Consider the following 27,250-nt stretch of genomic DNA (forward strand, 5'->3'; position numbering starts at 1 on the left):
AGGCAGCCCATCAGCCTGACCCCCACCTTGGCCTCCAGCCATGGGCGTCGTGCCAGCAGCTAGAATCACACTGTGAATCAAGCACCGCGGGCTGCTGGGGGTCCATGGGGCATTCTGGGGCCTGAGTCAACCAGGCTTTTACACCACATGTTTCAACCATTTGGCCCTCTCATCAGAAGCAAGAAGCACTTTATAATTTTAAAAACCTGTGTTTTAGGAGGTTGTGAGGTCTTAGGAAAACGGCAAGCCATCCAGGAACTCTTATCAGCATGCCAGCGGGACTGGGGACAGGACAGGAAAAAGTTTCTCACAAACAGAAATGAACTAGACTAATTTCCCTCAGCCTGAGCAACAAACACAAGACTGCAGGTGTGGGAGGACACGGGGGCCAGAGGTGACACCCCTCACCTTTCAACGAAGGGAAGAAACCTGTGAGAATCCCACCAAGAGAAAGGGGAGGGGAGCTGGGCCCACACTGCAGACGGGCAAGTCCTGGCCCAGGGCAGAAGCAGAAGGTAATGGCTGACCTCCTGACATGGGGCCAGCACCACCTGGATGCCAATGTCAGATTCACAAGCGGAGGAAACCAGTATCCCCCTGGGCTGCAAACACCCATAACACAAAGGAGCTATTCCCAAGGCCAGATGGGGCTGACCTCAGGCCTGGAAAGCTGGCTCAACCTTCAAACCTTCTATTCTATGAAGAAAAATGAAAACAATCAACAACCACAACAGTCACCCAGAAGTAACACCAGCAACTACAGCAAGGTGCAGATAAAAGCCTTATCATCTGTTAACAGACCACACACAAAGTCAACGGCTCACCTCCCCTGAGTAGCCAGCCCAGCACCGGCACCAGGGCAGGAGAATGAGGATGGAGGCCTGAAGCTACTGGACTCTGGGCTGACTCCCTCGATGCTATCATGGCAGGGTGCTGCTGAGAGCAGACCAGGGGTGGGGGTGGGGGTGGGCGGCAGCGTGGAACGGAGCAGAGCAGAGCACCCACTGAGTATGGCCGCTGATGGCTCAGCAGAGAGGGGCAGTCTCCGAAGCAGGTGGCATGGGATGGCTGGACGTCCACTCAGAGAGATGAATCTAGACCAGACCTCACGTCCATCGAGAACTATCCCAAAAGAAACCACAGGCCTAGAGATGAACCGCACAATCAAAGACCACCTATAAGATATCTCAAATCCAGGTGAGCTGAGATTGGACTTTCACATCAATACTGAAGGTGCAATCCCTGAAAGGAGAACCGGTCAGGTGGCTCCAGGGCCAAAACCCCGTCTCTCCTGCCGGCCCCCCAACCCCTGGAATCACACGCACCATTCTATTCCCTGAGGCAACAAGGAATGCTAGCTCTGGCCCCATAGTCCCCGTCCCCCAGGACCCCCAAGAGCAAGACACGAGCAATGTCAGGAACCTTCAGAGGGACCAGAAAGACCACATCGCAGCCAGGTGGAGCCTGGGACCCTGGGGGACCTGGGACGGGAAGTGAAGTGTGTGCTGAAGAGCCGGTTTGGGACCTTCCCCCTGCGATGCCCCGGCCACAGTCCTGCAGATGGAGGCTGCATGGCAGCCCTATGTCCACAGGCCACTGAAACCTGCAGTGGCTGACAAAGCCCTGAGCACAGAGACGCACTGGAGCTGAGAACATGGAGTTGGACACCCCAGGCAGGAGGAGCAGAGAGAGGCCAGAACATCAGGATCCAGGAGCGAGACCCAAAGAACCTCGGCAATGAAGGCCAAGCTGACAGATGCGGGGAGAGGGTCACAGGGGCAGCGGCACCAGGCCAGCTCCGTCGGTGGGTCCTCACTGCTGCGGCCAGAGGGCAAGCAGGAGAAAGATGCCCTTGTCCAGCCCACACCCCTCCGCCCCGACATGTGGTCCTGAAAGAGCCAGTGCTCCCGAGGCCTCGTTGGGTGCCCGAAGAAGAGAAGTGGGGCAGAGTGCAGGGCCGGAGGAGTTGACTGCCTACAAAGCCCACAGCAAGGAGGATGCAGGTGGCCAGGAGGCAGTGAAAGTGGGGGCTCTGGGCAGGGAAAGGAGGGGCGGCGGGTCAGGGGAGGCGGCGCAGAGGGCGGGGCTGCACCCTTAGCCGCGGGGCATGGAGCGATGGCACTCACTGTGTATTCTGCATGCTTTTTTCCATACCATTTCATCCACTTCCTGAACTCTCGGTCCATGGTCTGCAAAGAGCCAAACCAGACAGCCCGTCAGGGACCCGGTGGCCAGGAGGGTGCCCCTGTCCTCCCCATGCCCGCCCCACTCCAGCGTTCCTGGCAAAGGAGCCTGACCGCAGGGAACCAGAGTGGGCGGGCGTGCAAACCACAAACTCTAAACAATTTCCCATGGCGACAACACCACTCAGACGCGCACTCCTCAGAACTTGCTGCCTCCCCTACCCCAACCCCCAGCAGACGCTGGCACAAGGGTGATGCCAGCTGACCCCCAGTGCCAGGGGAACCAGGGGACATGGCCGCAACAGTCGTTCAGGGACACATGGAGCAGGGACTCCCTCCCCCACCTTCCCTCAACCCCAGCACAGACTGCCCCTATCCTGCAGGTCGCTGCGCACCAAGGCTGGAAACAAAGTGACACAGATGTGGCCGCGCCCGGGGCCCAGAGACACTCACCTCCGCGTACTTGGCTGGGATGTCAGCTTTCTCTACACCATAGTGATGTTTGCAGTTGGTGGCCGCGGCAACCTGCAGCACGACCTGGCCCACCCCTTCGGGGGGAGAGAGAGAAGAGAGAGGTATCAGACGCACAGCAGGACACACTCAGCCGCTGGGGCCATGACAACAAGATCATCAGGCAGAGGCCATGGCCTCTCAGCGAAAGTCCCTGAGTGCCCTCTGGGGTCACAGAATGTGTTCAAATGCCCCAGGCCATGGGCAGAGCACCGCCCCTACCCCCACCCCCACCCCAGCCGTGCTCCATTTCATCACAAAGAAGATGCACTATGACCACCCAACTGAAACTTGTCATGGTCCACAGCCCCATGGGGCATTCACTGTGCACACGCGGACACAGCTCTTTGAGGCACAGTGACCCCTGGGAGGAAGCCCCCCCAACCAATGACCATGTTCCACCGTCCGCCTAAGTCAGGAGAGGCCCAGAGTGGTGGCGGGAGACCCCGCACAGGACACGCCCGCAGGACACGGCAAGATCTGTGGGCACTTAGCTCACAGACAAAGGAGGCTTCTGAAACTGTCCCTCCTTGAACTCAGGCCACGTGCACTTTAAAGTAAAGTGTCAGGAGCCCAAGATTTCCCATTTTGAACAGAATAGAGTCCAATGATGGAAACAAGCCTCTATTCAGAAACATAGGGTAAACAGGGAGAGGACATGGGGTCCCTTCCAATGGACAGAAGCTAGGGGACCTGAGGTCCAAGGAAGCTGTCAGTTTTCAGAAATCATAAGCCTTCTGACACACAGGGGAGTTTTAGAGGCTTTTCCAGAAATGACCTTCAACCATGTGCACGCTTATTAGAATGTGAACTGTACACTTAAGAGTTTAAGCCAATGACAATGCCACCAGAGAAGCCACCTTTGTCTGTCTGCAGGGCCCTTCTCAAGTGTCGAGGCCACGCCATATGGGATGGGACCTTGGGGTCTGTGAGTAGGTTATGGGGCCAGTGGAGACCCCAGAGTGCTGTGCTTGGGATTCCTGACAGAGCAGCCCAACCACAGGCCAGGGAGCCCCTTGGGCAGCCTGTCACCTGCACAGTTCCACCAGGACAATTCAGCCTGTGGCTTCTTCATTCAGGCAACATGGCACAGCCGCGGGCACCCAGCAGGCCCCAGCCCCTGGAGCCTCCCGTCATGAGGAGGCCGTCCTGCAGGCACAGGGAGAAGGGGAAGGGGTGGGGGAGAGCCCCCACCTACCACTGCCCAGGTCCACGAACAGGTCATCTTCGGTCATCTTGATCTCATCGATCATCTGGGCAACCAGGTCGAAGGAGGTCTCCCCATACACCTCTGGGGAGAAGGGCTCATAGTTGTTGAGCTTCTCAGGGTCGGTCACTGAGTGGTTGTAGACCTGCTGCAGGATGTGCCGCAGGAGCCCCGTGGACGGCCGCGTGTTCAGCTTCATGGGCTGTGTGGTGCCCTTCCACTGCGACAGGGCACACACACAGTTTGCGGGGCCACACCACCCAGTCCGCTGCCCCACCCCAGCAGGGACGCGAGTGCACAGCAGCATGTGTGAGCCTGCGTGTGGATGCCAGCGGTGTGAACTGACATGCATGTGTGCAGACAGAGTGTGTGTGTGCAGATGTGCGGGGGCGTGAGTGCATGCACGCGCACCTGGGACCCGGGCAGAGCAAGGTCCCTGGCACTGCTCGCCCCACAAGCTGGTCTGTCCTAGCGCCCAGAGCACCCGTTGGGGAGAAGCCCCAGGAAGGTTCCCTGTCACTGGCTGGCTCAGCACGGCTCCCAGGGCATCCACAAGGGCTGGCATTGCCTGGCAGGCAACGTGGCCAGCTCAGCCCCAGCCATCTGCATCAACACAGCTCCAGCCCCGGGCCATAGGGTCCACCACCCTGGGACACCGCAGACTCCACACCATGACCTGATGGGCAAGGAAGGTGCCTGAACCACAGCTCGGGGGGCCGAGATGATGAGGCAGGTCCGAGGTGAGGGTGAAGGCCACCTACCAGCTGGTGGATGCTGTCGATGGCCCGGTTGTACTTGTCACAGAGCCTCTGCATACTCTCAAAGCTAAAACAAGCAAGGGAAGGCACTGGTCACCGCTGGGCTCAGAACAAGCCTCTAGGCCTCAGCAGAGGGGGCAGAGGCCATGGGGCAGAGCCAAGTTCACTGTGCCCTGAAGGCTTGGGTGAGGAATGAGCTTTACAGCTAGTCACAGAACAAGGCAGGCAGACCAAGGCTGGCCTCACCACCACCTGTAGATGCAGTAAGTCCTGCTGCCCCAGGGCTGGGGGACACCTGGGTGCCAAGGGCCACTGCAGGCAGGGAGGGCTCCCAGCTCTGCCAGTTGGGTGGGAGGGGACAATAATCAACACCCCAACCCTGCAGACAGAGGTCAGCACCTGCCTTCCTGCCGGTGTGGCTTCCATTTACCTAACAGTGTGAACTGCTGACACTCGCCCAGATACAAGCATCCACGTCAGAGATCCAGCAAGGGAGTTGTCGACCTGGCTTCTCCCCATGGAAGCCCCCAGCCCGGGTTTTCCCAGAGTGTATCTGGGGCATCCACGTTTGTCAGTACCAGCACTGAGTGGCCTGAGGCCCACAGCACGAGGGGTCTGCCCTGGCGTCTGTGCTGCACGGAGCAGGGGGCATGTCTCCTAATGCCACCCACAGGCCGGGCAGCAAGACAGCTGCTCCCCAGTGAGTACCAAGAGCCCGGGGACCCCTGAGATATATGCAGAGACATGGGGGTCCCACCCACAGCCTCTCTCAACCTGCATCAAGACCCCTGGGCCCTGGATGGACCCCAAGAGCTTAAGTGCAGTTCCTTTTCTAACAGAAGCAAAGGGATCTAAACGGACCCATAACCATATGGCACGTTCAGTCTCTGAGAATAGCAGCAGAAGCTGAAAAGCCAGAGACCTCAAGAACGGGAAAGAGCAGACGTGGGCAAGGCCAGTGAAACCTCAGACAGACAGCGAGGGGACACGTGGCTCTAATATGCCGGGAGCAGGCTGACACGATGAGGCGGGAAACCCATTCTGGAAGAGCTAACTGTATGCTCAGCGGAGGAGTCCAGCCCAGTGCCAGCCCAAAAGGGGCCCTGCCAGTAGTGGGCAGCCAGGGCAAGTGCCGACACTCCAGTCTGGCTGTCCTCAGGGAGAAAACACGCACTAGTTCCCAGATTCCTTCCTTGTACTCCAGTTTCCATGTCCCCGTCAGAGCCCCTGACTACACCCTGGCATATCTTCTCCTGGGAGAATGCACACACACAGAGGCTCAGAGGCGCCTGGCACCTGGGCCCCGGTGTGCCAGCCCTGCCCTCACAGACCCCTGCTCTGGGCAGGACTCTGAGGTCACTTGGGTTGCAGGGGGCGGGGAGTCGCCATCAGACTGTGCCTGCCCTCTCCCAGCCTGGAATCCTTTCAGTCTGTTTAGGAGCTTCGGAACTCCCCCTCCCTTCCCCCACGCAAGCACCTTGGAGCAGAAGCACCTCTCAATACTCCACTGCTCAAGCCAGGCACTCGGCCCTTGACCACCAGGAAATGTGAACCGTGTGGATCTCGAGACTGACGTTCAAAGTTAGCATCCACAGGCGCCTGCACCCTGGGGTCAGGGCCGACATGTGCACCCAGCCACCTGAGCCCATAAAAGCCACCTGTGCCAATTATCGGACCAGGAGGAGGTGGGAAGTGACGGGAAGGGACTAGGGCTGACTGAGTTCGGCAAGTCCTCCAGACACAGGAGGGAGACCACTCGGCCTTTGTGCAGGGGCGCCCACAGGCGCCTTGGGGCCACCTTCTCCATCAGGAGATGTCACCTAGGCTCATAGCCTGCGAGCCATCAAAGCAAGCCTGCCAAGAACTGAAAGAGGCAGGAGAGTCTCTCAAAGAAAAACAAAAAGAAATTCCAGGCAGGCATTCCAGACCCGGCCTCGCCCTTCCCCACCCACAGGACTCTTCTAGGAGATCCAGGATGTGCCTGAGGAAACTGCAGGGAGCGGCCAAAACCATGAGACCTGGCTGGAGCCGGGGGCCAAGGCTTGAGAAGCCAGGCCAGCGACGGTAGTCGCTGCCGTGGAGAGAGCAACTCCAGCTTTACACACGCTGATCCCACTTTCCAATTATGTCCTCACTCTGACAGCCTCTGCCAATATTTGATAAACATTTCCTACCAAAATAACTCAGTGCTGGCTATGGCCAAGTCTAAAAGGAAACTTCCCATCAGCCCGCAGTGTCGAGGAAGGTCTAAATTTAGGCTGTGTCCACACACACGGAGCCCGTCCCCGGTGGAGACGCAGCCCCGGCACAACTCTGCTTACCTTTTAGTATCGTAGTCAATTAAAACGTAGTTCTCCATAGCAAGCTTGAGATCCGGGATTTCTTCACAGACCCATCTAAACGCAAAGGAAACTAGTGTTAGTGCGCTATCTTCTACTTACTCTCAATGCTGTTCGTAAACATTGCTGACTCTGCAAATACAAAAACAGAACATTCTGGCTACTCAACTCAAAATGTGAAAAGAGTGAAGGGAGGTGTGACTCCAAAACAAACACTGTAAAGACGTGTCCTTAGGAGGATGCTGTCCTTACGAATTACACAGTTTAAAACAAAACTGGCCATTGGGAGCTCAATGAATTTAATGTGTTACAGGGTCTAGGACACCAATCAGCTTAAATCAGAGAGTCTGAAAAGCAATGCATCGACCAGAAATAAAAGGGAACGATTATTTGAAGAATTAACTAATCCTAAGACATTACTTTGCCAACAAAGGTCCGTCTAGTCAAGGCTATGGTTTTTCCCGTGGTCATGTATGGATGTGAGAGTTGGACTGTGAAGAAGGCTGATCGCCGAAGAATCGATGCTTTTGAACTGTGGTGTTGGAGAAGACTCATGAGAGTCCCTTATACTGCAAGGAGATCCAACCAGTCCATTCTAAAGGAGATCAACCCTGGATGCTCATTGGAGGGACTGATGCTAAAGCTGAAACTGCAATACTTTGGCCACCTCATGCGACGAGTTGACTCATTGGAAAAGACTCTGATGCTGGGAAAGGTTGGGGGCGGGAGGAGAAGGGGACGACGGAGAATGAGATGGCTGGATGGCATCACCGACTCTGTGGACATGAATTTGAGTGTACTCCGGGGGTTGGTGATGGACAGGGAGGCCTGGCGTGCTGTGATTCATGGGGTCGCGGAGAGTCGGACACGACTGAGCGACTGAACTGAACTGAACTGAAGACAAATAACAGGGTTTCTTCAACTGCCAGACTTCTCTGGTGGTCCAGTGGTTAGGACTCGGCGCCTTAACTGTTGAGGGCCAGGATCCAATGCATGGATGGGGACTAAGATCACCCCCACAAAAAATGAAAACGAAAAATACTGCACTGGGGAAAAAGAGATGGAGGGGGAACCTGCTGATTCCAAGGTGTAACCCTGACTGGATCCTGATACAATCTTGGGAAAAATTGTGAAAGAGGAGTCATCATGACAGAGCTTACAGAGAATAAAAGGAAAATTACAAAAAATGGCATGTCAATAGACTCAACAACGTAGGAGAAGTGAACAAATTCCTTAAAAGATGCAAATTACCAAAATCGACACAAGAAGCCGAACATCTGAACAGTGCGACACCTAGCACAGAACGTGACGTTGACTTTCTATCAGAAAGAGACTCCCAGCCCATAAAGCTTCTCCGGCGAATTCTGCGAATCAATGGAGAAGTGGTGACACTGACCCTTTCCAGCTTGGGGAGGCCAATGTTGCCATACTACCAAAACCAGAGGACAAAGCCTTGTAAAGATGCAGCTGTCAACCTGGTATCCCTCAAAAATGCAGCCACAAAACTCCTCTAGAAATGTTAGTTAGCTGAAATCAGTAACACATCTTATTCCAGTGGAGTTTATCCCAGGAATGGAAGGTTGTTTAACACTAAAACCAGTCACTGTAATTCATATCACTGAGAGAATAAAGGAGGAAAAAAAAATCATACAATTGTCTCAACACATGCAGATGACACACATGATGAAATCAGTTTCTATTCACAATAAAAACTCAGGAAACAAGAGTGGAAAGAGCCACCCTCCACCTGATGGAGGGGCGGGGAGGGCTGGAGGAGCTGCTGTCCCTTCCCTGCTGTGGGCTCTGCCAGGAGGGGCCCAAGGAGGCCAAGGGTTGGAAAGCAGGAAAGGGCAGTTCTCTCACCATGCATGCCCACCCACTCCGGGGACCATCTGACACACACACTGGCCCTAGCCACTGGGTGGCCAGAGCTCCCACGTCAGAGGTCTGGCTCCCCTCTCTGCGAGACCCACCCACAGTCCCTGGGGCTGGCTGGGCAGTGCCAGCTCCCTCAGCCCCAAGGGAACCCAAGTGACTGCCCCATGTCATCAGTCTCTCTCCCTTGGGCCTTTGGAGCAGAGACCTCTACCTCTGGCGAGCGCTTCTCCAGCACATCTGCTTTCCTTGGGAGGGCATCCACACCGCAGCAGCAGGGAAGGACTGGGACCTCCAGCCTTCTACCACAGGGCCCGGACAGCGTTCGCGTGGCAGGAAAATGGCAGGAAAAACCAACCAACAGCACAAAGGCCGGGAAGGAAGAAGCAAACGGAGGGATGCCACACAATTCAGTACATGGGCCAACCTGAAGAGTTTATGGAGAAGCTACCAGAACTCGTGTGGGTTCAGCAAGGTCACAGGATACAGGTCAACTGTACTTACAAACGCCAGCAACAAAGAATTTAGAACAAGAGAAGTTTTATATGTTACTTAAAATAACATTCAAACGTAAATACTTAGGAATGATCTTGACTTCTACATTGAAAACAACAAAATATTGCTGACAGAACTTAAAGGCAACGTAAATACACAAACACACAAAAAATGCTCGTGAAATATAAGACTGCTGCTGCTGCTGCTGCTGCTAAGTCACTTCAGTCGTGTCCGACTCTGTGTGACCCCATAGACGGAAGCCCACCAGGCTCCCCCTTCCCTGGGATTCTCCAGGCAAGAACACTGGAGTGGGTTGCCATTTCCTTCTCCAATGTATGAAAGTGAAAAGTGAAAGTGAAGTCGCTCAGTCGTGTCCGATCCCCACGGACTGCAGCCTACCAGGCTCCTCCATCCATGGGATTTTCTAGGCAAGAGTACTGGAGTGGCTTGCCATTGCCTTCTCCGGAAATATAGGACTAAGTATTGTTAAACCTCCTCCTCAAACTAAAATGCAAAGTGATTCCTCTAAAAAATTCAGTTAGGTTTTTTTGGAGAAACAGACAAACCAATTCTCAAACTGACATACAAGGGCAGAGAATCTAGAAGAGCCAAAATAGTCTTTAAAAATAACAGCAATGGGACTTCCCTGGTGGTCCAGTGGCTAAGACTGTGCTCCCATTGCTGGGGGGCCTGGGGTTCGGGCCCTGGTTGGGGAACTAGATCCCACATATCGAAACTAAAGATCCTGCATGTCACCATGAAGATCGAAGATCCCTTATGCTGCAAGTAAGACTCAGTACAGTCAAATAAATAATACATATATATTTTTTTAGAAAAGCACTGTTGCAAAATTTACACCGCCTTGATTTGAGATGTACTGTAAATTTACAGTAACCAAGAGTGGGACGGTGGGATCTCCCTGGTGGTCCAGTGGTTAAGACTTCACCTAGTGCAGGGGACGAGAGCCCGATCCCTGATCAGGGAACTAAGATCCCACATGTTGCAGGGCAACTAAGCCCACACGCTGCAACAACAGAGCCCATGCACAGCCAACAGAAAGCAAGAATAAGTGTGGCGTTGGCAGAGGCGAACAGACAGATCAACCAGACAGGACATGGAGTCCAGAAATAGACTAAATTTTAACATGATTTTTGACCAAAGCACCAAGGCAATGTGATGGGAAAAGGAATATTTCAATAAATAAGGCTGGAAGGATTGAATATTGAACAGGAAAAAAGAATCTTGACCCCCATAAACACAAACCCACATTAGACACAAAGATTAATTCACAACTGATCTTAAAACCTGGCATGTTAAGAATCTTAAAACTCAGTAAGAAGACAAACAACTTGATCTCTAAAAAGCAGCACAAACTCCTCTCCAGGGGAGGAGACCAGAACTCTCTGGGGAAGCGGCCGACTCGGGCTGGGACACAGCAAACTCAAGATGGCTGTGGAGCATCTTGGGGCTCCAGATAATGAGGCTGTGCTGGGAGCAGGCAGGGTCAAGTCAAGGGGCCGGGGCACAAATCCAGAGAGCCCCCAGGCCAGCACGGGAACGACTGAGGAGCAAAGCAGGTACAGCAGAAGTGGGCTAGGACCCACAGGATGAAACCAGTGCCTACACGGGAACAGCCCTTCCTCCCAGAAAAGCTTCAATGACTAACGGGGCAGGGGAAGAAAGCAAAACAGAAGAGCCTTTCAAATGCCCTGGTAACTAGTTCTCAGCAGTGAGATTCACTTCTGGATCCTACAATCAGTTGCAAAAGTCCAAGAAGAAACAGGATCTCTGTACAGTCTCCAAGGATTTCCCCCACGATTTTTATTAATTAAAAAGGGGAAAGCAGGAGCTTCCCTGGTGGCTCAGTGGTAAAGAATTCACCTGCCACTGCAGGAGACACAGGTTCGATCCCTGATCCAGGAAGCTCCCACATGTCACTGAGCAGCTGAGCCCATCTGTCACAACTACTGAGCCTGTGCCCTACAGACTAGGAGCCGCAACCACTGAAGGCCAAGAGTCCGACAGCCCATGCTCCACAACAAGAGAAGTCACCGCAATGAGGAGTGTGTCACTGCAACTGGAGAGTAACCCCCATTCTCCACAACTAGAGGGAAAAAGCCCTCACAGCAATGAAGACCCAGCAGAGCCCAAAATTAACAAGTAACTTTCGAAAAAATGGGGAAAATGGTAACTTTACATTAAAGAAACCTGGAAGACAGCACCTCACCACAGCAAGGCACGCAGACACCACAAGCCTCTTGTTGGGTTCAGAGCTCTTACCATGAACACTTTTCTGCACCCATTCCATGCTATCTGGAAGCAGACCACACATGACATTTTCATTCATAAGTATTTCAGTGTTAAACTGTAGAAGTTATGGCCTTTTCCTTTCTTTTTTTTTTTTAACCTAACAATGACGCAACTGTTACACCTAGGGAAAACGCCACCAGGAATAGTAGAGCATGTTCTCAAACTTGTATTGGGCATCCGTGAGGAACTACAGCTAACGTCACCTCCATGGTGGAAGACTAAATCTAACATCCCTGCCCCAGAGATGAAGGAAAAGATAAGAATGCAACCTCCCCTCACTTTATCACAAAACAGTCTCCAAGGTTCCCAGCCAATTCAATAATGCCAAGAAAAAGAAATAACAGGTGATAGAATTACTTTTATTTCCACAGCAAGTCCCAGGAAATCTACAAAACTACTACTAGGATTGATGAATTGAGCACAAGGCCATGGTTACCATACAAAAATCAACTGTATTTTACCCACAAGTAGGAGACAAACAGAACATGAAATTTAACACACAATCCCACTTAACAGTAATGCCAAAAGCATGAATGAGCTAGGAATAAATCTAACAAATGGTTGTCCAAGACCTCCATGCCACAATGCCATAGCGCTGCCAAGAGAAGAGCTGAAAGGCCTGAGCAAGTAGAGAGACATACCATGTTCATGGACTGGAAGACTCAACTGTGATGGCAAATCTCTCCAAAATTACCTACAGATTCAATACAATTCCTAAACAAATTGTGAAAAATCAACAGGCTGATTAGAAAATTTACATGGAAATGCAAAGGCGGTGGACTAACCAAAGCAACGTTTAAAAAGAATAAAAATGGAGGACTTCCTGTGATTCCAAAGCTTACCATAAGCTGTAGTACTGCCCAAAGGACAGAGCCATGTGTCAGTGGCACTGAAAGAGATTCTAGAAACAAATCACCTCATACACCTCTTTCACAAAGGTGACAAGGAAATTCCAGAGAGAGAGAGAGGACAGTTTCATCAACAAATGCTGCTGGAACTACGGGACGTCCACATGCAAACCAATGAGCCTCAACATATGCTCTGCACCTCATGTAAAAGTTTACTCAAAGTGGATAAAAAGATGGTAAATGTAAAACCTAAACCATAAAACTTCCAGAAACCATGGCAGAAAATCTTTATGACCTCAAGTTAGGCACACATATCTCAGCATGCAAAAAACTGCAAACTATAAAAGAAAAAAGTTGATAAATTAGACTTCTATCAAAATTTAAGATATCTACTCTTTAAAAGACACTCTTATGAACGTGAAGAGATAAGCCACAGATGAAAGAAAATATTCACAAAACACATACCTAATAAAGGATAAGCCAGAATGATAAAGAATGCTCAAAATTCAATAATTAAAAAAGTTTTTTTAAAAGCAGGCAAAAGATGATGAACATCATTAATTATTCAGAAAATTCTCATTAAAACCACAATGACACCACCACAGGACTCAAACCGGACCAGCAAAAACAATCCCGTTAACATGCCCTGCCAACAAGGGAGCCACAGGAGCGGTCCTGCATGGCTGCCTGCAGCTTGGAGGGGGAGGCCTTCCTTCAAGCACAATCCAGCAGCCTCATTCCCAGGTATTTACCCAGAATGAAGGAAGACATATCCACACAAAGACCTCCATGGGGCATTTACAACAGCTTTACTTACAACTGCCAAAAATCAGAAATGTGTCTGTCATTTGGTGAAAGGATGCACCAATGGTGCACTCCTCAGGAGTAAGAAAGAAAAGCTTTTGACACATTTTAAAAATGTAAAATTCTAGAAAATGCAAAGTAATCCACAGCAACAGAAAGCAGGCTGGGCTGCCCAGGGACAGGAGTGGAGGGAGGGGGCCGACAGGGGGCCCAGGCAAATGGGGTGACTCCTTCTCACACAGGTACAAGGGGACACCCACACATCCACACTGGCCACCATGCTCGCTCTGAACAGGTGGGCTCCCTCCTGTACTTCAGTCACACCTTGACTGTCCCAGTAAACACGCGGAAAAAGAGGACAAGTGGATGGCATTCCCACCTCGTTTCCCCACCCATGGCACTAGTACAGGTGAAACAAACACTAGGCTGGGTGACGGGCACGTGGGCTCGTCATACACTGTCCATCTCTGCCATGTCAGAAATCCTCCAGGATGAAAAGTAAGCTAAGAGAAGAAACAAAACAGGTGGCTGTCATCTTTACCAGTGGGAAAAAGTCATCTGTGGAGACCAGAGGGAAGGACTGAAGTAGCCTGTAGACTGGAGGTTGGGGAGGGGGCCCTGCCAGGCCCGGAAAGGACCCGGCCACCTGGAGGCTCCAGAGAACCTGGTTCTGCCTGGCCAGCTGCACCCAGTCCTGCTGCCTTCCCCTCAGGAAGAAGCAGGTAACAAGGCCAGCCCGCCCCCAAAACTCACTTGGCCCAAGGGAGGAGGGAGGGAACCCAGGCTGGCCAACTAGGAGCCCCTCGCCTAACCACATGGCCTCCCTTCCTAACTGACTGACACGTGTGGGTGCTTAGTCGCTGTAATGTCCGACTCTCTTGCGATCCCATGAACTATAGCCCACCAGGCTCCTCTGTCCATGGGATATTTTTTCAGGCAGGAAACGGGAGTGGGGTGCCATTTCCTCCTCCAGGATATCTTCCTGACCCAGGGATTGAACCCACATTTCGTCTCCTGCACTGGCAGGTAAATTCTTTACACTTGAGCCACCTGGGAAGCCCCCCTAACTGGTAGCCTTCTTGAAAAATAAACTAAACTAAGCCGCTCATAGCACTACTCCACCAACCAACTGGTTTGTGGATTACACCATGAAAAAAAGTAGATTCCACATTCATAGCACCCCCCCCCCCAGTCAGGCCCACCCTGTGAGATGCACACGAGGCTTCACTCGGTCTCCCAGACAATCCTGCCCAGAGGCCCAGCTCGGCCCTGAAAGTGAAGCAGACGAGCTCAGGAGGCTGAGCCGCTCAGCTGCCAGGGGCAGAACGAGGCCTCCTTCACAGGGCACTGCCAGCCTGGCCACTGCAGATTTGAGAGGATATAACGGCACAAGGGAGGTGCCAGAGCCAGGAGAGAGTGGTCACAGAACGCCGAGGCTTGGTCACTATGGAGGCCATCGCAAACCCTCAGGTCCAGTGTGAGGAGGAAACCCACCAGAAATACCGCAGAGGCCTTTCTCCTGGAGCCGCCCAGGCCAGCCTGTCAGGTGCCTGCCCTCCTCTGTACACAAGGGGTGGGCTCACATGGGGAGGAGTGGCCCAAACCCAAACCCCATGACAGGAGAGGAAAGCAGGTGATGAGGGAAAGGGGAGGGGGCCTGTGGGAACCTGCCACTGGGGATTCTACCCCTGCCCCCAGGAAGCTCACAAAGCACCAGGCCCTGTGCTGGGTCACACTCAGGCACCTGACCCCAGCCACAGTTTCCCCGGGTTCTCCACGGTAACGATGCTGAGGTAGACCAGGATGGAGGAACAGGGAGGCTGACATGTGGGGGCTGAAAGCAAGGGCCAGGAGCCTGGGGTGAGAGTCAGAGTGCACGTCTAGGCGCTGAGGGCCCACCTGAGGCCCCACCCCCAGGCCCCACCCCAGCAGGTGCCACACTCACCTGATGGTCTCGATGATTTCATGAGCAGCATCGTGGTGTTTGTCCTGAAAGATAATGGGACAGGGTTTAGAGCCGTCCCTCCAGCCTTGGTGACAGTGGCAACCAGAGGAGGCAGGCACTCTAGCTCCTAGGCCTTCCCATCTCATTTCCCCACCCATGGCACTGGGGTCCCCGCCATAAGGGGCACACTGGCCCTGGGGGCACCCAGCAGACAGCAGAGAAGGGAAGGGGCTGGGCCAGAGTCTAACCTCCAACCCTCCTTCCCCAAGGCTCTCCTAGGCACTTTTCCAGCCGGGCAGCCACAGGCCTGGCTCTAGGTCCCTGACTCTCTGTAGGCCTTGGCTTCCGTCTGTAAAATGGGAAACAAGGGTCCTGTCACTGCCCGGAGTAGGTGAGCAGCCATTATCCTGCCCGGCCACAGCAGTGCCCTCCCAGCTGCTTTTTCCAGTGGGCACATCACAGGTCGCTCTGGCCTCTCCCTGCAGTCTCGGTAACCAGTGAACTGGAGACCACGCAGAAACCAAGGGAGGACTTCCAGTGGTTAAGACCCCGTGCTTCCAATGCAAGGGGCGTGGGTTCAATCCCTGGTCAGGGAACCAAGATCCCACATGCTGTGCAGTGTGACCAAAGAAACACAAGTGAGGGTGCGTGCACAGATGCCTGTAACTCGAGGCCACACTTTCACTCTGACCTTGGTGAGGAGGGCCGCAAAGAGCACAGGCTGAAACCGGAAGTGAGGCAAGAGACCCAGAGCCACCAGCCCTGCCTGGGACAGCAACTGCCCTTCTCAGCCCAGGCCACCGTTTCCCGGTTTCATGATGGACAACAGCCACGAGGGCAGGTCGCAGGACAGGGCCCCACCCAATTTGGCGCTCCAGAACCACTTTCACGGCCCTAGCCTCATCGTTGTTTAACAGCAGCTCTACTGAGGTGTAACTCAACAATGAACAGACCCCGCTTCAAGTGTGCAATGTGGTAGAGTCAGTACACTCAGGGCTGTGAAACCAGCACTCTATTTCCAGAACATTCCATCACCCCATCAGCAGACGGGCCTCCCCCTGACCCCTGAAAACACTAATCCACTCTCTGTCTCTATGGATTTGCCTGTTCTGGATGTTTGTAAATAGAATTGCAATATGTAATCGTCTGTCCAAAGTCTTACTTTTTAAGGCAAAGGACAAAAATCAACCTTCTATCATGAATACCCTCCAACTTACCAAGGACGGAGCAGTAAACATTCACTGAACTCCTTTCACTTAGACAAGGTGGGGCAGGAGGTGGAGTGTGTTCAGTCCAACACTGGACAGCCCCGCAGACCAGTGGTTCCTGGTATGGGGTGCCCGAGCCCCAGAATCACCACCACTGACCCAACACTTTGGGGAAGAACCACAGGTGGGAGCGACAGGCCCCAACACCTCGTGGCAAATGTCAGAACGGTGCGGGCAGCTGGTAGCTCCTCAAAAGGTGAAGAAGGCCCCACCTGACACAGCAATCCCCCTCTGGGTGTCTGTCCAAAAGAAGGGGGCACAGACAACCATAGCCCCAAACTAGAGATCGCCCGAACCACCACCGATGGGTGAGTGAACAAACACACATGTCCCTCCACGCACGCGAGCACCGCTCGACCTCGAAAAGGAGAGGAGACCCGACACTCACTGCCATGTGGACGGACCCTGAGGACACGAAGCTCAGTGAGAGCAGCAGACTCAGAGGGACACACAGGGTGTGATTCCACTGATGGGAAACGTCCAGAACAGGCTGATCCACAGACACAGACAGTGGGTTTCTGGTTGTCAGGGGCAGGGGCAGGAGGATGGGGGGAATGTTGATTGGGGTTTCTCCCTGGGGCAATGGAAGGTTCTAACGTTAGTGGTAGTGATGACTATATTTAGTGCACAAACCAGGGAACAGCATGCTCAGGGCAGATGAGTTGCACGGTGCAGGAATTACACCTCAATAATGTTGGAAGGAAAGTTATGACCAACCTAGATAGTATATTAAGCAGAGACAGTACTTCGCCAACAAAGGTCCGTCTAGTCAAGGCTATGGTTTTTCCAGTGGTCATGTATGGATGTGAGAGTTGGACTGTGAAGAAAGCTGATCGCCGAAGAATTGATGCTTTTGAACTGTGGTGTCGGAGAAGACTCTTGAGAGTCTCTTGGACTGCAAGGAGATCCAACCAGTCCATTCTAAAGGAGATCAATCCTGGGTGTTCATTGGAAGGACTGATGCTAAAGCTGAAACTCCAATACTTCGGCCACCTCATGCAAAGATTTGACTCATTGGAAAAGACTGATGCTGGGAGGGATTGGGGGCAGAAGGAGAAGGGGACAACAGAGAATGAGATGGCTGGATGGCAGCACCGACTCGATGGACATGAGTTTGAGTGAACTCCGGGAGTTGGTGATGGACAGGGATGCCTGGCGTGCTGTGATTCATGGGGTCACGAAGAGTCGGACACGACTGAGCGACTGAACTGAACTGAACGTCATTAACAGGGAATTCCTTGGAGGTGTCTACACTCTCACTGCTGAGGGCCCGGGTTCAATCCCTGATCAGGGAGCTAAGATCCCCCAAGTCACATGAGGTGGCAAAATCAAACTAATAACAACAAAATGTTTGGGAGTAGATGTGATATACTGTTAAAAGCACCCCCAACCTCAGCAGGAAAATCCTGAGTCTCTGGGATGCTCACAGGTCAACAACATCCAGGAAGTCAAGTCCCCACAGCCCTGGCAGGCATCCCCAAGCCCCTACAGCACCGACGGCAGAGACAACACCACGCTGTCCTGAAGGGTCCATTCAGAGAGTAGCTCATATGGACAGTGCACAGGGCAGTGGGGCAGCCATGGAATGAGGGGGACGGTCTGGGCCTCTCCACCAATGCTGAGACATTTACTCTGAGGGGAACTCGCCCCATGGACTGGAGAGTCTCAGGCAGCATGTAGGGGAGCCATGATTCTGGCCCCATCAGCATTTGGATGAAGCATCTGCCGCAGCCTCCTGTGGTCACCTGACCAGATTCCCTGGCCTGCCAGCTCTCAGTTCCTGCCCTCAGACATCATGAGTGGTCATCAGTGTATGTTATTCAAGTTGCTAAATTTCAGGCTGCTTTGTTACACACCACAGATAACCGATACACAGCCTGAGTTTAGGCCGATATGCAGGAAGCACAGCCTGCAAGAACAAGTCTGAGAGCCAGAGGAAGATGCAGTAGTAACCAGAATCATTTGATTCCAGTCACCACCATGAGATTACAAAACAAGGAGTACCATGAAGGGCCCCATGAATGCCCGTGTGCAAGAGCCCACGCCATGTGGCAGGAGTGTGTCCGGCTGTGGACCGTACTCCCTCTCTGGGCCCCCAGGCAGCCAGGACATGTTCAGGGCCCCTCCTCCTGCAGGGCCTGCAGGGGCCCCTGGGAAGACACGGGGCTTGGAGTGTGGTCTCATCTGAGATGAGGTAAACTCAAGCTGTCCCAAGCTCTAACACCAGAAAGAGAGGAGGGAATGGTTGACAATATGCCTCCTCCAACTTCGTGATGCTGCTGCAGGGCCTGGCCAGCTTCCCGTGGCGGTCCTGACCACCTGAATGACTAGGAAGCTCTCATAACCTCTCGGCTCTGGCCGCTTCTCACACTCCACAGGTCTTCAGATCAGAGTAGTGCCAGTGGGGGTCCACACAGAGGGGCTGTCGAGGAGGGACTCTGGGGTGATGGGAGAAGAGGATGACCAAAAGCTCAGCACCAGAACTCTCCTTGCCTGAGGCCAAGGCCAAGGCCGTGATGGGAAAGGAGGGCAAGGGACAGGAAGGTCAGGAGGCCCTTCCAGGGGCCCAGTCGGCAGAAGGACTCACCCAAGATCCCTGAGCAACCAGTGGCCACATGGCTGCCAGCCTGAGGTCTGGGAAGTCCAGGCAAGCCTCACCTTAGCGCTCCAGCGGTGTCCCACCCCCAGCAGGGGTCACTGTCAATGCCCCCACAAGGGCACCTGGTGCCAGCCACCCCAGGACCAAGGCCAAATGAGTGCCTCTCGAGGGGCCTCAAGACCCACAATTTGTCCCTCCACACACAGGAGCATCACTTGGCCCTGCAAAGGGGAGAAGCACTGACACTCGCTACCATGTGGGCAGACCCTGAGAACACAATGCTCAGTGACAGAAGCAGAAGGACACACAGGGTGTGATTCCACTGATGGGAAACGTGCAGAACAGGCCAGTCCAGAGACACAGGGAGTGGGTTCCTGGTTGTCAGGGGCTGGGGAGGGGGGATGCAGGTCTTTTGAGGGGATGAAATGTTCTGGAATTAGATATGACAGCTGCACAACTCTGAATACAGTAATACAGTACAGTAAAATCCCCTAAATTGTACACCTGCAGCAGGTGAGCTGTGTGGTATGAATGTTATCTGGACAAAATAAAAGTAAAAAAGTATTAGTTGCTCAGTCGTGTCTGACTTTTTGCAACCCCATGGACTGTAGCCCATCAGGCTCCTCTGTCCATGGGATTCTCCAGGCAAAAATACTGGAGCAGGTTGCCATTTCCTCCTCCAGGGGATCTTCCCAACCATACATAAAGAAGATTTCATTAATGTGCATTAGAGGATACCACAGGTTAACCTGTAACTGTCTCTTGAGCCTTTACATTCTATACCAATTCTACACCTCTAGTTGGCCAATTGTTTGTTTCTTTATTTAGGTTTTAAAGTGAATGACCTGGGGCTATTTGTTTACATCAACCTGACTGCGAATCTAAAGGCACAATGGAAATGTCTATTTTTCTTGCTATCCTCAGAAGAGATTGCTGCAAATCTACTCTATGATTCTCATTCTGTTCAGCTTACAATACAGATAGCTTATTATCTTTTGCAACCTATGTCTTATAATAAAGCAGTGCGGAAAAATTAAATAGAAAGTTCAGTTGCCATACAGGCTATGAAAATGATTTGCTGGTGGCGAGTTTTAAGCTTGATTCTAAATAAATTTACTAAGAAGGGCACTTCAAATTTTGCTCTTTAAGGTATCTTGAGATTATAGGCTCACTCCCCCTAAAATTTCAAAAAGCGTAGAGCTTAGGACAAAGCTGCTATTAAAAAAACACAAAAACCACAAGACCCAGCAAGGCTGCTCCTCCCATGTCCTGCCTCTTCACCTGGCTGGACCCAGACCAGGTGTGGGCCCAGCCCCGCCCCTCGGTGGGAGCCTGGCTCAGTCCCAGGGCAAGCCCAGAGCAGACCACGGGGAGCCTCTCACAGACGAGGGAAAACATAATCCACTGAGAACAGGTCCAACACCGCCATGCAGCGGGGAAATCCTTCTGGGGAGTCCCCATCCCAAGCCCCTGACCCTTGCTGTCCCTGAGGAGCAAAGCAGCAGCAGTTCCGGAGGTAGTATTCCCCTGCCAGGGGTCGCCCATCCCCCTGCATAACGCTAATGCACCTTCTGTGCCTCAGCCACGGACCCCACGACTAACTCAGGGGATTCAAACTGAAGCCCATCAAAGATGGTTTCTCCATCCAAGGTCACACACGATGATGCTGGAGCCTCGGACCTCCCCACCCAGCTCACAGGGCCGAGGCTCGGCTGGGAGAGGGCCCTGTCCAACACAGGGGTACCAAGGAACACTGCCCCAGGGCTAATCACCCCCGGGCTAGGTACTGAGACAGTGACCATGGGTGGAGAAAGAGTCAGGGAAGGAAAGAGAAATGGTGGTTGGGAGGGGAGGTCAGGTGGGCGGGCAGCGAGGGAGGCTGCGGAGGACATGGACAGACTCGGGCACGTCCTCTCTGAACATTCTCGGGACCGCCACAGGCGCCAGGGGGCAGGAGACCTGGTGGTGGGAAGGGCAGGACAGCCTGAAGAGACAGAGAAGGAGCCAAAGAGGCTCCCAGGCACAGCCTGAGCAAGAGAACAGAATGGACTGTCATCCCTGGTGGAGAGACAGGTGCGCAAACTGGGGAGAGCTCCAGGACTGAGAAGAGGAAGAAAGATGGGCAAGAGGGATCTCTTGGGAGACGAGCACAGAGCCCAGGACCCAGGCACCTGCAGACACGGCCGGTCACACCCTGCAGGGACTCCATGGCCAAGGAAACAATTACATCATTGTGCAGTTTTGAAAGATGTCACCATCAGGAGAAACAGAGAGAAGACAACACGGGGTGTCTCTGTCTCATTTCTTACAACTGTACAAGAATCTATGATTTTCTCAAAACAAAAAGTTTAAGAGAAAAGGACAGGGCTCCCAGAGGAAGACTGGGGCAGGTGGCCCACAGCGCCGCCACGTCCTCCCTAGTGAACACCCCAGGTTCCAGCCGCTGGCTCCTCCCACCAGGAACAGAGACTGGGCCTGCCTACACCAGGACATCTGGATGTCAGGGACCAGGGTACAGAAGCTGAGAGCCACATGTGGGTACCAGGCTTTTCCGATGATGCCTTCCTCTCTAAAGTGGTCACCTCACCCACAGAGAGCCGTCAGAGGGTTAACCTGACTTCCACCTGAGCTCGGATTAGTCAGCACTCACTCATGCACACAGAGGTCAGAGCAGAAAATATTTTTTGAGTCATAGGGAGGGACGGATCAGCCAGCCGCCCACTTCAGCTGCTACTCACAGTCGAGTCTGGGGCATGACAGCTCAGCATTCATCAGAGACTCGTGCGCTAGCGGAGGCAGGCAGGGACAGTCACACCGAGGCTGCTCCACACCCACGGCCTCATGAGTCACCAAGGGGAAGGACTACCGCCCGCCCTCGCAACCTCTGGCCCGGCCACCAGGCACCTGCTCCCTCCAGAGCTGAGACCCAGTTTTCCACCAAGAGAAGGACCATCCTGCTTTAGCAACGCTGCCATAAGCTGCAAGTGGACATTTGGGAACTCTGTGACAGAAGGAACAAAACTTGGCCTCCACCACACCTTCTTATTTGTCAATTGTGCAAAAACCTGTTTCGGAGGCTGGACATTTCTGCGTGTGGAAGATTGTGGTTGTTTGCACTTCCTCCTGTGGGTGCCCCTCTGTGGAGAAGCCACTCACCCTCCCTCAGCCCCGCCCTCCAGGACCTCATCCCCAGGGCACTACACCTCCATTGCACCTCTGTGTTTACAGACCGCCCACCGATCCTCCTTCAGAAGTTTCCTGAGAGCAAGAACACTGTGTACGGTGCTCCGTTCCCCCTGGAACACTGGAGATATCCAGAAGGTGCTGGGATGAATGAATGAATCAATGAACAAGCAAGTTCAGTCATTTTGAACGTGTGGTCACATGAGTAATCTGACCTTTGGAAAGGCTATGCTCCTGGAAGTGGCCCATTTTCTTAATGTACTCATCATCGAGTCATCACAAAATATGAACTCATAATAAAGTTCTGCCCCCTCACTTCCTGTGAGAAAGCAAAATCTCCCAGTGGGGACACGGGAGGGGAGCAGACGTCACTGCACTGCTTTAGGAAGGTTGCATCTTGCTGACCATGGCACGGCCCCCGGCCACTGCCTGGTCTTGGGATTGCCACCTCAGGAATGGCTGCTGACCTCAGATGGAGTGCCAAGCCAGGCAGGCAGCACACCCTGAACCCTGCCAAGTGAGGTCCTGCCAGCAAGGGAAAGACGCTCTCTAGTTCAGACCCGCCCACCACTGGAAAGCCAGCTCCCGTTGTGACCTGGACACACACGATGTCTTACTGACAAAGGTTACAGACCTCTGTATGTTATCACCCTGCTTATTTATTCAAAGTACATCATGAGAAACGCTGGGCTGGAGGAAGCACAAGCTGGAATTAAGACTGCCGGGAGAAATATCAATAACCTCAGATATGCAGATGACACCACCCTTATGGCAGAAAGTGAAGAAGGCCTAAAGAGCCTCTTGATGAAAGTGAAAGAGGAGAGTGAAAGAGTTGGCTTAAAGCTTAACACTCAGAAAACTAAGATCATGGCATCCGGTCCCATCACTTCATGGCAAACAGATGGGGAAACTGTGGAAACAGTGGCAGACTTTATTTTGGGAGGCTCCAAAATCACTGCAGATGGTGACCGCAGCCATGAAATTAAAAGACGCTTACTCTTTGGAAGGAAAGTTATGACCAACCTAAACAGCATATTAAAAAGCAGAGACATTACTTTGCCAACAAAAGTCCGTCTAGTCAAGGCTATGGTTTTTCCAGTAGTCATGTATGGATGTGAGAGTTGGACTATAAAGAAAGCTGAGCGCCGAAGAATTGATGCTTTTGAACTGTGTTGTTGGGGAAAACTCTAGAGAGTCCCTTGGACGGCAAGGAGCTCCAACCAGTCCATCCTAAAGGAAATCAGTTCTGAATATTCATTGGAAGGGCTGATGTTGAAGCTGAAACTCCAATACGTTGGCCACCTGATGCAAAGAGCTGACTCATTTGAAAAGACCCTGAAGCTGGGAAAGGTTGAAGGAAGGAGTAGAAGGGGATGACAGAGGATGAGATGGTTGGATGGCATCACCGACTCAATGGACATGAGTTTGAGTGAACTCCAGGAGTTGGTGATGGATAGGGAGGCCTGGCGTGTTGCAGTCCATGGGGTCGCAGAGTCGGACATGACTGAGCGACTGAACTGAACTGAACAGACCTCTGGCCTTGCTCCGCCCTGAAAATAAGATGGTGATGGCAACAATGATGAAGACTCATCTTAGTTTCAGGTGCTTCGGTGCTGGGTCACAGTGGATTTCTAGATTCCTGATGCTCAAAACATCAATTTAGGAAAAATACCAATTTCCAAGATGCAGGAATGCTGTTAAACTGACATTCAGCACAGACCCCAGTCTGACTCCCAGAGTGTTCTCCCAAGTGAGGTGAAAATCCAAGTTCACCTGCCCTGGGCTGTTTAGCAACTCTATTCCTGATCCTCTCAAAACCGCATAGCAGGGAAAAGGAGTGACTTCTCACACCCTCAACAACGGGCATGAATCTCACATACATTTTCCAGAGCCAAAGCAGCCCGAATCAAAAAGCTACACATTGTTGACCCCATTTACTTGACTTCCCAGAAAAGCCAAAACCTTAGGGACTGAGATGAGACTGGTGGCCAGGAAGCCAGAGGCGAGTTGATGCCAAAGGGCAGCAGATGGTTTGATGGGATTGTTCTGCTGCCTGACTGCAATGATCTGTCAAATACTCTAGAACTGTGAGGTACAAGTGAACCACACTTCATGTCTACTGAGGATAAACAAATTAGGTTTTGAAAAATGTACCGGCCAACGCACTGGTACAAGACGAGTGCAGTAACGGGGGCAGAGAGGGAGGCAGGTGGATCAACTGGAGTTTTGAAGGTTCTCCCCACTTTCAGTTTCTGTCCCCAGGGTCGTCTCCCCGCCCTGCCCACTGCTCAGGCCGCGCGCCAGGGCGACACAGAGCTACCCAACCGGAAAAGCCAGAGCCCGGGCTCAGCCGCGCCTCCGGGCGCAGGAAGCGCAAAAATAGAAAGCGCCGGTGCGCTCGGCGGGCTGGAAAGCCTCCGACCTCGGAGAACCGCGGAGCACCAGGCCAAGAGCCAACGTCGGCTCCCGGGCGGTCCCAGAGTCCTGACCCCGCCCCTGGCCGCGACAGTTTCCAAAAACTGACACACACGGAGCCCGCGCGAGGGGCGGGGCGCGCGGGCTTCCCCGCCGGGTCCCGTGGAGGCCGGTCCCCCCGCAAGCCGAGCGCGCGAAAGGGCGCCCCAAAGGCGCCTGCCCACCGCGCCCGCTGTGCTTTCCCTCCCGAAGGCGCGCTGCCCAGCCCGAGCCGGTCCTTGGGACACAGAGACGCGCACCCACGCCGCCACCGGCGACAGGAGCCGGGGCGCCCACCCCGCGCCCTGCATGTCTGGAATCACCCGGACGCCTGTGTAAATTTCCGTTCGGCCTGTCATTTTCCAAAGGCCACACAAGATCAGGGAACAGGACGCCTCCTTTCCAAGGGTCCGGCCAGCCCACCCACTCAAATTAGGGAACATGACGCGTCCTTGCCAAGGGTCTGGCCAGCCCACCCACTCAAGATCCGGGAACAGGACGCTTCCTTTCCAAAGCTCAAGCCAGTCCTGCCACTCAAAATTAGAGAGACAAATGCCTAATTTACAAAATTAACAACTGGAAAGAAGGAGGAGGAAAGGGTGTCCTCAAAAATAAAAAAGCTGAGCACGGTGACAGCGCCAAGAAGAAACTACCAGCAAAGAGAAACCCTACACGTCAAATCATAAAGTACGGAAAGGCAAGCCCGCCGGCCGTCCAGGCCCGGGGAACGGGGGTCCCCATCCCTGCAGGACCAACGGCAGCCCGGCTCGGGCGCCCCTCGGAGGCGCAGGGTCCCCGCGGCCCAGTCTGCGCCCTCGGCCGGCCCGGGTTCCCCGCTGCCCACCCTGCGCGCGGGGCTTGGAAACGGCCGCCGGGAATCCGGCGGGGAGGGAATGGGGGGTCCCAAGGAAGGTTGGGGGCTCGAGTCGCTCCGTTTCTCTGTGGGCCCCCCAACCAAGCGCAGCGGGGAGTAGGGGGCGGGGGTCTGGGGAGAGGGGGCTCGGGGAAGAGCGGGGCGGCACTCACGTAGACCGGCAGCGGCCATGGGTAGACGGCGGGCTCGGCCCCCACGGGCGACTTGAGCCTCAGCTCCAGCTTCTCCCCCATGTCAGCGCGCGCGGCCGCCGCACCATGCTAGTCGGGCGGTTGGGGGAGGGGCGGGGCCCCGCCGGCAGGGGCGGGGCGGACGGGCGGAGGAGGGCGGGCAGAAGGCTGAGGGGAGGGGGCCTGGCCTGGGCCTCAGCCGCCGCCACCGCGCTCCGGTCCAGCCCCCGGCTCCCTCTTTGTGGTCACAGGCCCGGGGCCTCCAGCGCCGCCGCCATCTTGGGCCGGCGTGAGACGAGCACAATGAGCCGGGGGCCGGGCTGAACCACTCGCGGCGCGCGCGCGGGGGGGCCTGGCGCGAGGAGGCGGTGCGCTCCTGCTGCCCCGCCCGCCGCTCCTCGCGCGCCCCCCCCTCCGGCCCGCCCCGTGGGCTCTCCCGCTCCCACGCACGCACGCACGCACGCACGCACGTCCTCGGCTGCCCTCGGCTGCCCCCACCAGCCCCAAGCGGGAACCCGGGGAGACCCCGCAAGGCCTGGGATGGAGGGTTCGAAACCCGCTCTTGGCGAACAGGAACACCCTCCCCCCCCCATAATGAAAGTATAATTTCTCATTAAAGGTGATCGGTAGAGTCCCGGCTTCGGTCACAAGAATGCCATGTATTTAGCCTATTGTTGTTGTTCAGTAGGTAAGCTGTATCCAACATTTTGTGACCCCATGGACTGCAGTATGCCAGGTTCCTGTATCCTCCAGTATCCCCCCAAATTTTCTCAAATTTATGTCAGTGAATTGAGTCAGTGATGAAAACTAACTGTCTCATCCTCTGCCACCCGCTTCTCCTTTTGCCCTCAATCTTTCCCAGCGTCAGAGTCTTTTCCAATGAGTCCGCTTTTCCCGTCAGGTAGCCAAAGTATTAGAGCTTCAGCATCAGTCCTTCCAATGAATATTCAGGGTTAATTTCTTTTAGGATTGACCGTTTTGATGTCTTTGCAGTCTGGAGGGACTCTCAAGAGTCTTCAACACCACAACACAAAAGCATCAATTCTTTGGTGCTTGGCCTTCTTTATGGTCCAAATCTCACATCCATACATGACTACTGGAAAAAACAGAGCTTTGACTATATGGACCTTTGATGGCAAAGTGATGTCTCTGTTTCTTAATATACTGTCTAGGTTTGTCATAGTTTCCATCCAAGGAGCAAGGATCTTTTAATTTCGTGGCTGCAGTCACCATCCCCAGTAATTGTGTGTGTGTGTGCTCAGTCATGTCCAACTCTTTGCGACTCCATGGACATAGCCCACCAGACTCCTCTGTCCATGGGATTTCCAAGCAAGAATACTGCAGTGGATTTCCATTTCCTCCTCCAGGGGATCTTCTCAATTCAGTGATCAAACATACATCTCCTGTGTATCCTGCCCTGGCAGGCAG

At 53.6% G+C, this 27,250-nt stretch overlaps 1 protein-coding gene across 7 annotated transcripts in view; it reads right to left on the reverse strand.

The window, feature by feature from the left end:
• DOT1L (DOT1 like histone lysine methyltransferase) overlaps positions 1 to 26,124 on the reverse strand; it is a 53,604-nt gene extending 27,480 nt beyond the window's left edge. For 4 of the 7 annotated variants that reach the window (XM_055431511.2, XM_055431514.2, XM_055431510.2 and 1 more), the window contains exons 1-7: positions 25,805 to 26,124; positions 15,275 to 15,318; positions 6,980 to 7,054; positions 4,662 to 4,725; positions 3,892 to 4,120; positions 2,637 to 2,731; positions 2,127 to 2,189 (exon numbers count right to left, since the gene is read on the reverse strand). In XM_055431511.2, coding sequence (XP_055287486.2) covers positions 2,127 to 2,189; positions 2,637 to 2,731; positions 3,892 to 4,120; positions 4,662 to 4,725; positions 6,980 to 7,054; positions 15,275 to 15,318; positions 25,805 to 25,885 — 651 coding nt within the window. In that variant the 5' untranslated portion in view covers positions 25,886 to 26,124. Of the gene's footprint in view, positions 1 to 2,126; positions 2,190 to 2,636; positions 2,733 to 3,891; positions 4,121 to 4,661; positions 4,726 to 6,979; positions 7,055 to 15,274; positions 15,319 to 25,804 lie in introns of those variants that run through there. The other 3 variants (XM_088838845.1, XM_055431512.2, XM_055431515.2) reach the window with 3 other exon arrangements.
• Positions 26,125 to 27,250: the final 1,126 nt, after the last annotated feature.

The sequence above is a fragment of the Moschus berezovskii genome, chromosome 8 (genome assembly GCF_049115385.1).
Source record: "Moschus berezovskii isolate FMDL1 chromosome 8, NW_MosBer_1.0, whole genome shotgun sequence".
In the NCBI taxonomy this organism is placed as follows: Eukaryota; Metazoa; Chordata; class Mammalia; order Artiodactyla; family Moschidae; genus Moschus; species Moschus berezovskii.